This window comes from Barbus barbus (genome assembly GCF_936440315.1).
Source record: "Barbus barbus genome assembly, chromosome: 27".
In the NCBI taxonomy this organism is placed as follows: Eukaryota; Metazoa; Chordata; class Actinopteri; order Cypriniformes; family Cyprinidae; genus Barbus; species Barbus barbus.
In genome coordinates, this window is record NC_136755.1 from 28,412,570 (window position 1) to 28,427,973 (window position 15,404).

General features: G+C 37.4%; 2 protein-coding genes across 5 annotated transcripts in view; one reads left to right on the top strand and one right to left on the bottom strand.

Moving 5' to 3' along the window:
* The first annotated feature begins 8,495 nt into the window (after window positions 1–8,495).
* Window positions 8,496–9,659, top strand: LOC306847136 (endonuclease domain-containing 1 protein-like). The gene is made up of 2 exons (XM_079380931.1): window positions 8,496–8,829; window positions 8,940–9,659. The coding sequence occupies exons 1-2, from the start codon at window positions 8,509–8,511 to the stop codon at window positions 9,462–9,464; spliced, it is 846 nt and encodes a 281-aa protein (XP_079237057.1). The 5' UTR covers window positions 8,496–8,508; the 3' UTR covers window positions 9,465–9,659.
* A 3,861-nt stretch (window positions 9,660–13,520) lies between these two features.
* Window positions 13,521–15,404, bottom strand: part of LOC306847671 (sorting nexin-13-like) — a 34,131-nt gene continuing 32,247 nt past the window's right edge. For 2 of the 4 annotated variants that reach the window (XM_079381763.1, XM_079381762.1), the window contains exons 25-26: window positions 15,264–15,376; window positions 13,521–14,385 (exon numbers count right to left, since the gene is read on the bottom strand). In XM_079381763.1, coding sequence (XP_079237889.1) covers window positions 14,153–14,385; window positions 15,264–15,376 — 346 coding nt within the window. In that variant the 3' untranslated portion in view covers window positions 13,521–14,152. The remainder of the gene's footprint in view (window positions 14,386–15,263; window positions 15,377–15,404) is intronic. The other 2 variants (XM_079381765.1, XM_079381764.1) reach the window with 2 other exon arrangements.

A 15,404-nucleotide genomic window follows, 5' to 3' on the forward strand; every position in this document is an offset into this window, starting at 1 on the left:
TTCTTTTCCTTTCCTTTTTTTTTTTTTGGCTAGAAGAAGTTATGAATGGCCGGTAACTTAAAAAATTAGTAGCCAAATTGGCTGGTGAGTGAAAAAGTTAATTTCAATCCCTGGATACTAACCATGAAAAGCACCAGATTTTTATGCATGCATGTATGTACTGTATGTATTTATTTTTTGGCCGTTTCACAGGTCAGAAGGTGTGAAAGAAAACAGAGAGGTCGACAGTCTGAGGGTTAACACTCAAATTGTGTTTGCTGACAGTTTCTCAGAAAGTGAAACTTGAGTTTACAAAATTTAGAGTTGGGAGACTGTAGGTGTGAAAGAGGGTTAATGTTCCTGCGGCAAAACAAGGTTTGTGTGTTAGAGAGAGGCATTTAAGATTAACATCAACATTAACAATGCGCAATAGATACATTTGCTACAGAAGTTATTAATCTTTGTTAAAAAAATACAACTCTTATGCTGCATCCCAATTCGCCTATTTATACTACGCCCTAAAAGGATGTACTCTTGTAAGCTCTGTTGCTTAGTTACGTGCATCCTGTAACTGTTTAAAGTCGGCATGAAACGGAAGATGCGCTTGTCTTTTCTTCTCTACTGTGACGTATATCCGAGTGAAACGGCATCTGAAATGAGAGGGCGGGACTTGATTTCGTCCTTCGACAATTGATTGGATCGTTGGAAGTTGGGGCAAACAATAAAAATGTTTTATTTATTAGGGATGACGACCACGATCAACAGCACAAAACATGTCTAAACAGCGCGCAAGAGAGAGAGAGAGACTGCCTGAATGTTTGAGCGCATCCTCCATCAGGTTAAGCCATATATTCACGAAACAAATTAGTTTGCGATGTCCTAAGAGTAATGTTGGCGTAATATCCTAATATCTTTTCAGAGTTTAAGGGTAACGTACTCCCTCATGACTGGTGTCAGTGCTATAAAGTGATGCATCAGCTTCAGCTTTTCACGGTTTTTTTTTCTATTGAATGCTTGAAAAAAACAATAACAATTGCCATCATTGTCAAATCATAACAATTCAACAATAGTCCAGGGTCATCAGTCTTTCAGTCCAAAGGAAGTGCCAAGTCCTTTAGCAAAGCCATTGTTCTTATTGCTTTTAAAGATGCAATATGTGATTGTCTTCAGAAACATTTTTTTGTTATTCTGGTTGAAAGTCTTTTCACATCCTGATAGCAATCATTAAGTTAAGTGGTCTAAGTTAAGGCTTTTTGACAGCTGTTCCAGTTTCCTGAATTTTTCGTAAACCCAGGGCAAAGCCTGATCCTGATTAAATAGTGTCTTTGCAATCAGGTCGACGATATCGCTGGAAACCAGCAGTTCAATTCCAACTGCAGCAAAGTCAGATTGTAAGGGCTCAGCTGGTTCCAGTGGTCTTTCCTGATGGCTGTCTAAGTGGCGGGGTCCTCACTAGGGATCTGTCTCTGGCGCTCATCTCGGTGTCCTGGTCTCCGCTGACGTTCAGGGCTGTAGAGGTCGTCTCTGGGTGCTGATCCACCATCTGATTTGGAATAGAAACAGACAAATATTAGCGTAGATGCCATTCTTCTTACGATGTAACGAGTACATCATGTGTTATGGGGAGTGTTCCCGGTTCCGGATGATCTAATATATGCAGCCTAACAATCCTTTAACGGATTTGAATAATGGAAGTGTATTAGTGTGTTATGTGTAAGCCAGGGTAAAGAAATGTGTCTTTAATCTAGATTTAAATTGACAGAGTGTGTCTGCCTCCCGAACAGTATTAGGTAGATTGTTCCAGAGTTTGGGTGCTAAATAGGAAAACGATCTCCCGCCCGCAGTCGATTTTGATATTCTAGGTATTATCAAACGGCCAGAGTTTTGAGAACGCAGCAGACGTGGAGGACTATAATGCAATAAGAGCTCGCTCAAGTACTGAGGAGCTAAACTATTCAGGGCTTTATAAGTAATTAACAAGATTTTAAAATCTACACGATGTTTGATAGGGAGCCAATGCAGTGTTGACAGAACCGGGCTAATATGGTCGTACTTCCTGGTTCTAGTAAGGACTCTAGCTGCTGCATTTTGGACCAACTGTAATTTGTTGATCAAGCGTGCAGAACAACCACCCAATAATAATAGTCAAAAGAGGATCTATGACTTCTGGAAGCAGCTCTTTTAGTAGTTTAGATGGAATAGGGTCTAACATACATGTTGTTGGTTTAGATGATTTAACAATTTTATACAATTCTTCCTCTCCTATAGTAGAGAATGAGTGGAATTGTTCCTCAGGGGATCTATAGTGCAATATTACTATCTGATGCGATATTGTAGATGACGGCTACATGGTTACAATTTTATCTCTGATAGTATCGATCTTGGAAGTAAAGTAGTTCATAAAGTCATTACTGCTGTGCTTTTGGGAAATGCCAACACCTGTTGATGCTTTATTTTTCGTTAATTTAGTGACTCTATTGAATAAATACCGGGGGTTATGTTTGTTTTCTTCTAGAAGAGATGAAAAGTAATCAGATCTAGCAGTTTTTAATGCTTTTCTGTAGGATAGGGTACTTTCCCGCCAGGCTATACGAAATACCTCTAGTTTTGTTTTCCTCCAGCTGCGCTCCATTTTCCGGGCTGCTCTCTTTAATAAAGGAGCAACTGTCTCTAAAGTGCTAGAAAAGAGAGAGTCCATAGTTTGTTACATCATCAAGTTTTTCTGCGCTGTTGGATATTCTGAGGAATTGAGATAAATCAGGAAGATTACTTACAAAGCAGTCTTTTGTGGTAGAGGTGATGGTTCTACCATACTTGTAACAAGGAGTAGAATTTACAGTTTTAGCTATATGGAGTTCACACAAGACTAGATAATGATCTGAGATATCATCGCTTTGCTGCAGAATTTCAACACCACTAACATCAATTCCATGTGACAGTATTAAATCTAGAGTATGATTTCGACAATGAGTAGGTCCTGAAACGTGTTGTCTAACCCCAATAGAGTTCAGAATGTCTATCAATGCTGATCCTAATGCATCTTTTTCATTATCGACATGGATATTAAAATCGCCAACAATTAAGACTTTATCTGCAGCCAGTACTAACTAGCAAATTCTTTAATAAAGTCTGCCCTGGTGGCCTGTATACAGTAGCCAGTACAAACATCACAGGGGATTTATCACGAACACGTGTTTCTCTAGATAATGTTATACGCAGCACTATAACTTCAAACGAGTTATACTTAATAAGTTAATATCACGAGACTTGCGTTTTAGACACCATATTGGCTGTTTTTGTGCTATTTCGCCAACAACAAAAAAAAAACCATTCCAAAGACAGCCACAGCGCTGTTTTGTGTCTCTGAGCAACACGATGGTGTTTTGTTGTCAATCGTTTAAATGATTCGGTTCAATCGCAACGACTCAGTGACTTGCTGACACCTACTGGCGGTTTTAATTTAACATTTTAAAGTATCTTTTCATTTTTTAAATAATTTAAAATATCAATATTCAACATTTCATGTTTCAAATATCAAAACATTATTTATGCATTTGTAACGGCAGGTTAAAGCATTCCATGTCCCTCTAAGCTGCATTAACACGTGTAAATACATCTAAATGCCACTTCAGATGCATCTTCTGTAAAGATGAATTTTCTTGATACTGATTTCATTTGTTTAGTAACTGCCTAAATGTATTATTATTATAATTGACTGATTAAATGTAAGAATTTGACTCAAGAATATCAAAAACATTAGGAGTCAGCTGTCCACAGTAGTCCGTAAGATATCAGCACAATAACACACTCAGCAAAATATTGTCTAATTACCTTTATCGATACAATCCCAGAAAATATTGAGATATATTTCTTTTATTTTTTTTTTGTCAATATCGCACACCCCTAGTACTGACACAAAATGATTTGCAACAGTCGCTTTGTCACGTCCAGTGTAGAGAGCCTCAAGCTGTTGGTTTATTTCCCTTTTCTTTTCTTTTCTTTTCCTTTCCTTTTTTTTTTTTTGGCTAGAAGAAGTTATGAATGGCCGGTAACTTAAAAAATTAGTAGCCAAATTGGCTGGTGAGTGAAAAAGTTAATTTCAATCCCTGGATACTAACCATGAAAAGCACCAGATTTTTATGCATGCATGTATGTACTGTATGTATTTATTTTTTGGCCGTTTCACAGGTCAGAAGGTGTGAAAGAAAACAGAGAGGTCGACAGTCTGAGGGTTAACACTCAAATTGTGTTTGCTGACAGTTTCTCAGAAAGTGAAACTTGAGTTTACAAAATTTAGAGTTGGGAGACTGTAGGTGTGAAAGAGGGTTAATGTTCCTGCGGCAAAACAAGGTTTGTGTGTTAGAGAGAGGCATTTAAGATTAACATCAACATTAACAATGCGCAATAGATACATTTGCTACAGAAGTTATTAATCTTTGTTAAAAAAATACAACTCTTATGCTGCATCCCAATTCGCCTATTTATACTACGCCCTAAAAGGATGTACTCTTGTAAGCTCTGTTGCTTAGTTACGTGCATCCTGTAACTGTTTAAAGTCGGCATGAAACGGAAGATGCGCTTGTCTTTTCTTCTCTACTGTGACGTATATCCGAGTGAAACGGCATCTGAAATGAGAGGGCGGGACTTGATTTCGTCCTTCGACAATTGATTGGATCGTTGGAAGTTGGGGCAAACAATAAAAATGTTTTATTTATTAGGGATGACGACCACGATCAACAGCACAAAACATGTCTAAACAGCGCGCAAGAGAGAGAGAGAGACTGCCTGAATGTTTGAGCGCATCCTCCATCAGGTTAAGCCATATATTCACGAAACAAATTAGTTTGCGATGTCCTAAGAGTAATGTTGGCGTAATATCCTAATATCTTTTCAGAGTTTAAGGGTAACGTACTCCCTCATGACTGGTGTCAGTGCTATAAAGTGATGAATCAGCTTCAGCTTTTCACGTTTTTTTTTTCTATTGAATGCTTGAAAAAAACAATAACAATTGCCATCGTTGTCAAATCATAACAATTCAACAATAGTCCAGGGTCATCAGTCTTTCAGTCCAAAGGAAGTGCCAAGTCCTTTAGCAAAGCCATTGTTCTTATTGCTTTTAAAGATGCAATATGTGATTGTCTTCAGAAACATTTTTTTGTTATTCTGGTTGAAAGTCTTTTCACATCCTGATAGCAATCATTAAGTTAAGTGGTCTAAGTTAAGGCTTTTTGACAGCTGTTCCCGTTTCCTGAATTTTTCGAAAACCCAGGGCAAAGCCTGATCCTGATTAAATAGTGTCTTTGCAATCAGGTCGACGATATCGCTGGAAATGAAGTGTCCCCAACTAAGCAAGCCAGAGGCGACAGCGGCAAGGAACCAAAACTCCATCGGTGACAGAATGGAGAAAAAACCTTGGGAGAAACCAGGCTCAGTCGGGGGGCCAATTCTCCTCTGGCCAAACGAACCAGCAGTTCAGTTCCAACTGCAGCAGAGTCAGATTGTAAGGGCTCAACATGTTCCAGTGGTCTGTCCTGATGGCTGTCTAAGTGGCGGGGTCCTCACTAGGGATCTGTCTCTGGCGCTCATCTCGGTGTCCTGGTCTCCGCTGACGTTCAGGGCTGTAGAGGTCGTCTCTGGGTGCTGATCCACCATCTGATTTGGAATAGAAACAGACTAATATTAGCGTAGATGCCATTCTTCTTACGATGTAACGAGTACATAATGTGTTATGGGGAGTGTTCCCGGTTCCGGATGATCTAATATATACAGCCTAACAATCCTTTAACGGATTTGAATAATAGAAGTGTATTAGTGTGTTATGTGTAAGCCAGGGTAAAGAAATGTGTCTTTAATCTAGATTTAAATTGACAGAGTGTGTCTGCCTCCCGAACAGTATTAGGTAGATTGTTCCAGAGTTTGGGTGCTAAATAGGAAAACGATCTCCCGCCCGCAGTCGATTTTGATATTCTAGGTATTATCAAATGGCCAGAGTTTTGAGAACGCAGCAGACGTGGAGGACTATAATGTGATAAGAGCTTGCTCAAGTACTGAGGAGCTAAACTATTCAGGGCTTTATAAGTAATTAACAAGATTTTAAAATCTACACGATGTTTGATAGGGAGCCAATGCAGTGTTGACAGAACCGGGCTAATATGGTCGTACTTCCTGGTTCTAGTAAGGACTCTAGCTGCTGCATTTTGGACCAACTGTAATTTGTTGATCAAGCGTGCAGAACAACCACCCAATAATAATAGTCAAAAGAGGATCTATGACTTCTGGGAGCAGCTCTTTTAGTAGTTTAGATGGAATAGGGTCGAACACACATGTTGTTGGTTTAGATGATTTAACAATTTTATACAATTCTTCCTCTCCTATAGTAGAGAATGAGTGGAATTGTTCCTCAGGGGATCTATAGTGCAATATTACTATCTGATGCGATATTGTAGATGACGGCTACATGGTTACAATTTTATTTTTGATAGTATCGATCCTGGAAGTAAAGTAGTTCATAAAGTCATTACTGCTGTGCTTTTGGGAAATGCCAACACCTGTTGATGCTTTATTTTTCGTTAATTTAGTGACTCTATTGAATAAATACCGGGGGTTATGTTTGTTTTCTTCTAGAAGAGACGAAAAGTAATCAGATCTAGCAGTTTTTAATGCTTTTCTGTAGGATAGGGTACTTTCCCGCCAGGCTATACGAAATACCTCTAGTTTTGTTTTCCTCCAGCTGCGCTCCATTTTCCGGGCTGCTCTCTTTAATAAAGGAGCAACTGTCTCTAAAGTGCTAGAAAAGAGAGAGTCCATAGTTTGTTACATCATCAAGTTTTTCTGCGCTGTTGGATATTCTGAGGAATTGAGATAAATCAGGAAGATTACTTACAAAGCAGTCTTTTGTGGTAGAGGTGATGGTTCTACCATACTTGTAACAAGGAGTAGAATTTACAGTTTTAGCTATATGGAGTTTACACAAGACTAGATAATGATCTGAGATATCATCACTTTGCTGCAGAATTTCAACACCACTAACATCAATTCCATGTGACAGTATTAAATCTAGAGTATGATTTCGACAATGAGTAGGTCCGGAAACGTGTTGTCTAACCCCAATAGAGTTCAGAATGTCTATCAATGCTGATCCTAATGCATCTTTTTCATTATCGACATGGATATTAAAATCGCCAACAATTAAGACTTTATCTGCAGCCAGTACTAACTCAGATAGAAAATCAGCAAATTCTTTAATAAAGTCTGCCCTGGTGGCCTGTATACAGTAGCCAGTACAAACATCACAGGGGATTTATCACGAACACGTGTTTCTCTAGATAATGTTATACGCAGCACCATAACTTCAAACGAGTTATACTTAATAAGTTAATATCACGAGACTTGCGTTTTAGACACCATATTGGCTGTTTTTGTGCTATTTCGCCAACAACAAAAAAACCATTCCAAACACAGCCACAGCGCTGTTTTGTGTCTCTGAGCAACACGATGGTGTTTTGTTGTCAATCGTTTAAATGATTCGGTTCAATCGCAACGACTCAGTGACTTGCTGACACCTACTGGCGGTTTTAATTTAACATTTTAAAGTATCTTTTCATTTTTTAAATAATTTCAAATATCAATATTCAACATTTCATGTTTCAAATATCAAAACATTATTTATGCATTTGTAACGGCAGGTTAAAGCATTCCATGTCCCTCTAAGCTGCATTAACACGTGTAAATACATCTAAATGCCACTTCAGATGCATCTTCTGTAAAGATGAATTTTCTTGATACTGATTTCATTTGTTTAGTAACTGCCTAAATGTATTATTATTATAATTGACTGATTAAATGTAAGAATTTGACTCAAGAATATCAAAAACATTAGGAGTCAGCTGTCCACAGTAGTCCGTAAGATATCAGCACAATAACACACTCAGCAAAATATTGTCTAATTACCTTTATCGATACAATCCCAGAAAATATTGAGATATATTTCTTTTATTTTTTTTTTTGTCAATATCGCACACCCCTAGTACTGACACAAAATGATTTGCAACAGTCGCTTTGTCACGTCCAGTGTAGAGAGCCTCAAGCTGTTGGTTTATTTCCCTTTTCTTTTCTTTTCCTTTTTTTTTTGGCTAGAAGAAGTTATGAATGGCCGGTAACTTAAAAAATTAGTAGCCAAATTGGCTGGTGAGTGAAAAAGTTAATTTCAATCCCTGGATACTAACCATGAAAAGCACCAGATTTTTATGCATGCATGTATGTACTGTATGTATTTATTTTTTGGCCGTTTCACAGGTCAGAAGGTGTGAAAGAAAACAGAGAGGTCGACAGTCTGAGGGTTAACACTCAAATTGTGTTTGCTGACAGTTTCTCAGAAAGTGAAACTTGAGTTTACAAAATTTAGAGTTGGGAGACTGTAGGTGTGAAAGAGGGTTAATGTTCCTGCGGCAAAACAAGGTTTGTGTGTTAGAGAGAGGCATTTAAGTCCAAACAGAGACACATAAAACTACATTCTCTTCTGAAGGGAAGATGGGGCTGTTTATCGCAAGCGTCTCTGTGCTGCTGCTGGCTCTGGGTTTTTCATGCATCACATCTGAACTTGTAGACAAATTCAGTAAATGTGGTGACTTTTTCTTCCATAAAACGCCTCCGGTTATCCCTGGCATTCTGAAGGATTCAGCTGCACAGTTCAGTAATTATAAATTAATCTGTCAACGATATGAGAACAGTGTAAAATATGTAACCCTCTATGACACAACAAGGAAGACCCCTCTTTTCTCAGCTTACAAATACACCGGAGTACAAGAATACAAGGAAGTAACTAAGATTCCCTGGATGATCGAGTCACAGGTAATGTTTCTTACAATGACTCAAAAATGGAAACGCTTCATATGTTTGCTAGCTTGTATATAAAGCAGAATAGTTGTTTTATTATTCTTTTATTATTATTTGTTCTTTAGCTTGAACCTGTAGGTGCTGAGATCCGTGAGCCATTCGTCCATCAGGCGATAACTGGAGACTACTACAATAACAATCAACAAGTCAGTCCCGGGCACTTATTTCCAGTCCGTTATGCAGCTGATAGAGAAACGGCCAAGTCTACATTCACTCTCACCAACAGCATTCCACAGAAGAACAACTTAGAGAACGGCATTTGGATTCGCAAAGAACAAGACATTAAAGATATGATGGATAAAAACTGTCGTGACCCGAAGGACAAAAATAAGATCTTGGCCTACGTGTTGACTGGAGCTTTGCCTGGCCAACGTGCACTGAATGAAGGAGTGAACATTCCCTCTCACAAGTGGATGGCTTTTTGCTGCCGCATCAGTTCAGGAAACTCAATGCTCTCCAAAGCTGACTGGGCTGAGAACAAAATAAATAACGATGTAGAGACTCGTCCTAAGAGCCTGCAGGAGTTACAAACATTCTTAAACGACAACTGGGGCAAACAAGTAAAGGTTTTTTACAATAACTGCATGTAATTTTAATATACGACCAGAGAACAGCCTTCTTTAGTCAGAACAGCATTTCATCTGTCTGTAAGATGAGACGTTTGTCAAAGCAATTCTGAGTAATACTCTTCTATCATCATATCCTGAGAAAAAATTCAATAAAATTCTAGCATAGTGTGTACATGCTTTTTTTCTTTAATAAAGCTTGCAATTGCAAATATTGGCACAGCGGACTCGTCTCACTGACTTTCTGCATATGCACAATTACACAGGCCTAAGTGAGAAAAAAGTATTTATATAAAAATTGTTGTTACTGTACAAAGCACAGTAAACTATTTCTATAAAATATTGCACTACTGCTATTTTGCATAGAATACATTGTTCTATCAATACTTTGCACACTCATCCAGCTGTATTTATTTATTACCACTGTTCTCACGTTTCTGCTGTTCATAATGTGTATATATAATCTGTAATCTATATAATCTACATTGCTCTGTTCATAATGTACATACAATCCCTACATTGCATTCCTATTTATATTCTGTATATACTCTGCTCAATACTGTATATAGCAATTCCACTGTACATTCTGTAAATCATATCTTCACTTACTCTGCACTTATATGTATATAAAACACTATATTCTTGCACTTCTGGTTAGATGCTAACTGCATTTCATTAGCTCTGTACTTGTACTCTGCATAAATGACAATAAAGTTGAATCTAATCTAATCTAATCTAAAGCATGGGGTGTTGTTGACAAAATAATCAGATTATAACAATTTCATTATAACAACTAAATTCTTCCAACTACAAAAAAAAAAAAAAAAAAAGAGGACACAACTAGAAATCAGTGGTTAAGCTGTATTTACAACACTGAATACTTTTAGCCTACATTTTTTATTAACTGAGGATCAATTAAAATTAACTGTAAAATGCAAAAATGATTCAAATGGTAGTCAATCTGGTGACCAAACACATTAACGCACATTTAAATGCATTTAAAATTAAGCAAAAGTTGATGTAACCGCACTCGATTGTATCTTAATATCGTGTTTCAGCGTTATAACCCCTCCATTAGTTTTCAAATGGATGTATAAAATCTACTATTAATTCACTCTCTTCTGATAAATCTTATGATTGAACGTCAGCTCGTATTTCTCATGTTCTCTTTAATAAAGTAAAAACTTACCCGCTTCATCCATTCTGCCTTCTCGCTTCATCAGGAATAAAATAAGAGTCGTCTAATCAAAATTTTCATTTAATTTAAGTTATTAAGTATATGGCGCCCCCCCAGTGTTTATCAAAGTTTTTGTGGCTGTGATGGAGTAAGAGAACATGATAAATATTGTATATTGGAGGATATTTGTCAGATGTAGCATTTTAATTTGATGTGATTTCATTTTACAAGTACAGTAACAGCCAAAATTGTTGCATTTATTAAAAATGTCACTTAATTCCTGATCAAACAGGCTTTATTTGAATCTGTCAGACAGCATTCATTCATTCACAGACAGTAAATGACAGCACTCTGAATAGGGCAGTGAGTTGGAGTTAATTTTATTAGTGTTATACTGAGTAAAGCTGCTCAAAATGAAGGTTTTAGAAGCATAATGCAAACACTCTACTCCTTTAGAGTCCCTTTCAGTGTATTAAAACGACTGTGACATTCAAATCGACTTTGTTAAAGAAAAATAAGAAAATATAATTGACAGTACATTTAGGCACACCGCTGACAGATACTATACACTAATATGCACAGTTCATGTTCATAGATTCATACGTATGGGGATTCAGGAAATCTGTATGGACCATTTGGTGGATCTAAATGGGAAGTTGCTCCTGTGTGACTCAGCCAATCACAGCAGAGTTTAGCTTCTCAGTGCCAGCCAATCACAGTAGAGAAAGACCACAAAAAGGCAAATCACAGGAATAAAACTGCTGGTCAATCACAGCAAACAGCCACAAAACAAGAGTTCAAGTGCTATTTTTATTTTATTTATGAGTTCTCATCTATTCGCATCAATTTCTGCTGATCTGAACCAGGTCTCAAGCATCAATCTAATGAAACCTGAGACCAAAGAACATATACAGGTCATATTTTGCTCCAAAATCAAAATAAATAAATTATATGTTTGCACAGACAATGGAATGAAAACACTTTCTTGCCCATGATTTTTCTTCCCAATTCTCATTACTAAAACCAAAGAACATAATTATTACATAACAAGCATGATTTATTTGTATTTCAGTTTACATTACAATAATGATTAAATTATTTGTTATAATTTAAATAACATTATTTTTATGCATAGTATACATAAAAATGAATAATAATGATCATATAAAATATTAAATATTTTTTTATAATTATAATTAATTTTATAATTAAAATAATTTTTTATAGATTTTTTTTCACATTACAGTAATTATAAAAAAAAGTTTTTTAATCACAGTTGATGACAGTTAAGGGGTTAAAAAGCATGTCAATGCAAAAAAAACAAAAGAAAAACGTTTGGGGTGAAATATGACCCATACATGTTCTTGTAATGTGCAGATATCACAAATGTGACTGGAGAGTGTTTAACAGTAATAAAGAGTGTTTAAGATCTGTGCTCCAACGCCAGACGACCTCTGACCGCGGCAGCGTCTTTTGTGTCTTCACCTACAATGTGCTTTCACTCGTTTCCTAAAAGCAAAACGCACCAAAATCCATCAAGAAAGCAGCAGGAGCGACGAAACATTAAAAACAAACAAACAAACAAAAAACCATCCCCAACACAAGCATTAAAAAGCCAGACTTATAAAACAAGTCCTTTAAAATAAGCCATTTACAACAACGGAATGTTTCGGTGGTTTTGAAGAGTTTCCTGTAGTTTTGGCTCGGCTTCTGAAATTCTTCACTCGAATATAATTGAAAACTATCCCATATATGATTATTATATAACATGCATTAAAGAAATATATTGCACAAAAACTAATTACATATTCTCTGATTGAAAACGAGATTTGGACAGTCAATGTCTCTTTAGAGTGCGTGTGTACGAGTGTGAAAGCTACGTCTAAACACACGTCTCTTGGTCTTGTGTTTAAGGCTGAATCTATATCTCACGCTGAAACGGTCTTCGGCATCAGACAGTTGCAGTTTAGTGCTACACTTGCTATTCTAAAAAGTACTTTTAAAAAAACCACAAACACGACCCTCCACTGGATTGAGTTATAAAAACAGGACGCACACAAACATCAACACGTACATTCGTTAAAGCATATCTCCGTATGCAATGAGCTCCACGTAGCCGTCTGAGACGGTCATGCAAATATACGCTTCAATTCCACCATTTCTGTCCGCTTTGATTTTGATTTAGATGGCTTTAGATAATCATTAAAGGAATAGTTCAACCAAAAATGAAAATTTGCTGAAAATTCACTCATCCTCAGGCCGTTTATGAGTTTGTATCACAGATTTGGAGAAATGTAGCATTGCATCACTTGCTCACCAATGGATGCTCTGCAGTGAATGGGTGCCGTCAGAATGAGAGTCCAAACAGCTGATAAAAACATCACAATAATCCACACCACTCTAGTCCATTAATTAATGTCTTAAGAAGAGAAAAGCTGCATGTTTATATGAAACAAATCTATCATTAAGACGTTTTCAACTTCAAACCATTGCTTCCGACTAAAACACGAGTCCATAATCCGTTATAACGCTTCCTCCAGTGAAAAAGTGGTCTGGTTTGAATCAGGAGAGAAATATGCACAGATCAAGCGCCGTTTAACAAATCAATCCAAAGCAAATCATGAGTTCTAAACAAATATGTGGGTGAATTTTGATGAGAGAGACAACAGGAGATGGCCTTTTTCACTGGAGGAAGCGTTGTTATGAAATGCGTCTTACAAACAAGATGTTAATTAATGGACTGGAGTGATGTGGATTATTGTGATGTTTTTATCAGCTGTTTGGACTCATTCTGACGGCACCCACTCAGGATCTATTGGTGAGCAAGTAATGCAATGCTGCATTTCTCCAAATCTTATGAAGAAAATCTACATCATGGATGGTCTGAGGGTTTTTTTTTTTTTCATTTTTGCCTGAACTATTCCTTGAAGTAATTTTTAGGTTAGCCTAATTATTACATATAAGCAAAAGGCAGGGGGGCATGACCTGTTTTAATCCCCACCCACTTCATGCAACCCATTGGCTGGCAGGATAACATTACACCTCTTTCAGTTTCAGTGCCACAAAACGATCATGAAACATCGCTGCCGACCCTCCTCACATGGTTCTGCTTGTAATGAGTGTTAAGGTGCATAGGTTGCTTCGGTCGGATTTCCTTCACCGTACAGTACTGACGATGAGGCGACCAATGCCAAATACAAAACAAACCCAAATAAACCAAACAAATCATATATATCTACAGTGTCATTCAAAACATCAGATCAGAAATGCACAGCAAACGGAAAGAGCGATGGCTCGGTGCTCGGGCTCTGCAGTCTTTCGTAGTGGTTCAGACGTGACCGAACGCTTCACGATGATAAGATGAATCCTCTATGCTACGGCCGTGTCAATACAGTGCTTTAAACGAGAACAGCCATGAGGCACTAAGAGGGAGGTGTGTTCTCGAGCGTTTGCCACCGTTAGGGCGGCTCTGTCGCGGCGGGCGGCTGCTGGCTCCTCCTCCCCCCTCTGCGTCGGCGGGAGTAGTGTCCGTCTGTCACCTCTTGTGCAAGCTGCGCAATTTCTGTGAATATCTGAGCACGCGCGGCGAGCGCGAGTGGAGCTTGACGAACAGCTCGGGGAACTTGTACTGAGGAAACAAGGTCTCCAGGAAGCCCTCCAGAAAGACGCAGGCCAGCCGGCGGTTCAGCGGTTGGTGCTGGAACATGTCAAAGACGCGAAGGATGCCCTTGCGTGTGGTTTCTGCCCCAATGATGTGCTTCAACTCATCTGATGGGAGTCAAAATTTCAAGTCATGTTAAATTTATTTGTATAGCGCTCTTAGATTCAAAGCAGCTTAATATTTTATATTTATGTCTATGTACTTATTTTAGTACATCAAGTTAAACTAAATAAATCAGAAATGTTTCCTTGGCCATCAGCTGTAAAAAATTACATTTCAATGTTTTTATTATTTTTGTTTTAAATATATTTTTTATGGTTTTAGTTAATAACCGTGGTACTATATATTTATATATTATTATATACATACTATCATAAAAAATTGTGGGGTCTTTAGGCTTTTATTTTTATATAAATTAATACCTTTATTCTACAAGGACACATTAATTTGGTCAAAAGTGACAGCAAAGATATTTATAATATTACATAAGACAACACTTTCTATTTATCAAAGAATTCTGAAAATAAAACCTTTTACAGTTTCAATAAAAATATTTAGCAGTACAACTGTTTTCAACACTGATAATCAGAAATGTTGAAATTCTTGATCAGCGCATATTAGAAACATTTCTGAAGGGTCATGTGACACTGAAGACTGGAGTAATGATGCTGAAAATTCAGCTGCGCATCACAGAAATTAATTACATTTTAAAATATATTCACATAGAAAACTGCTACTTTAAATTGTAATAATATTTCACAATGTTACTGTTTTTACTGTATTTTTATTCAAATAAATGCAGCTTTGGCGGGCAGAGGAGATTGAAAATATTGGCTTATTTGAAAATACATATATAGCTAACAATAAGAGTGCCATCTGCAGAATAACTACAGATTTTGCAGATAGTCTGTGCTGTGAGTGCACATAAATGTCTGTATATTCAGTGTTATAAGATTCAGGCTGTAATGTGTGTGTGTGTGTGTACCTGGCATGATGCCCAGGAGTGTGGTCTTGGCAGCGACTCGCGTCCTCATGCGTAAGCTTTTGTCTCTGCGGGGTGGCGTCTCGGCGAGGATCCCATTTGGCCAGTAAGAGTCTCTGCAAGGGTCAAAAAAATCCAGTCAGA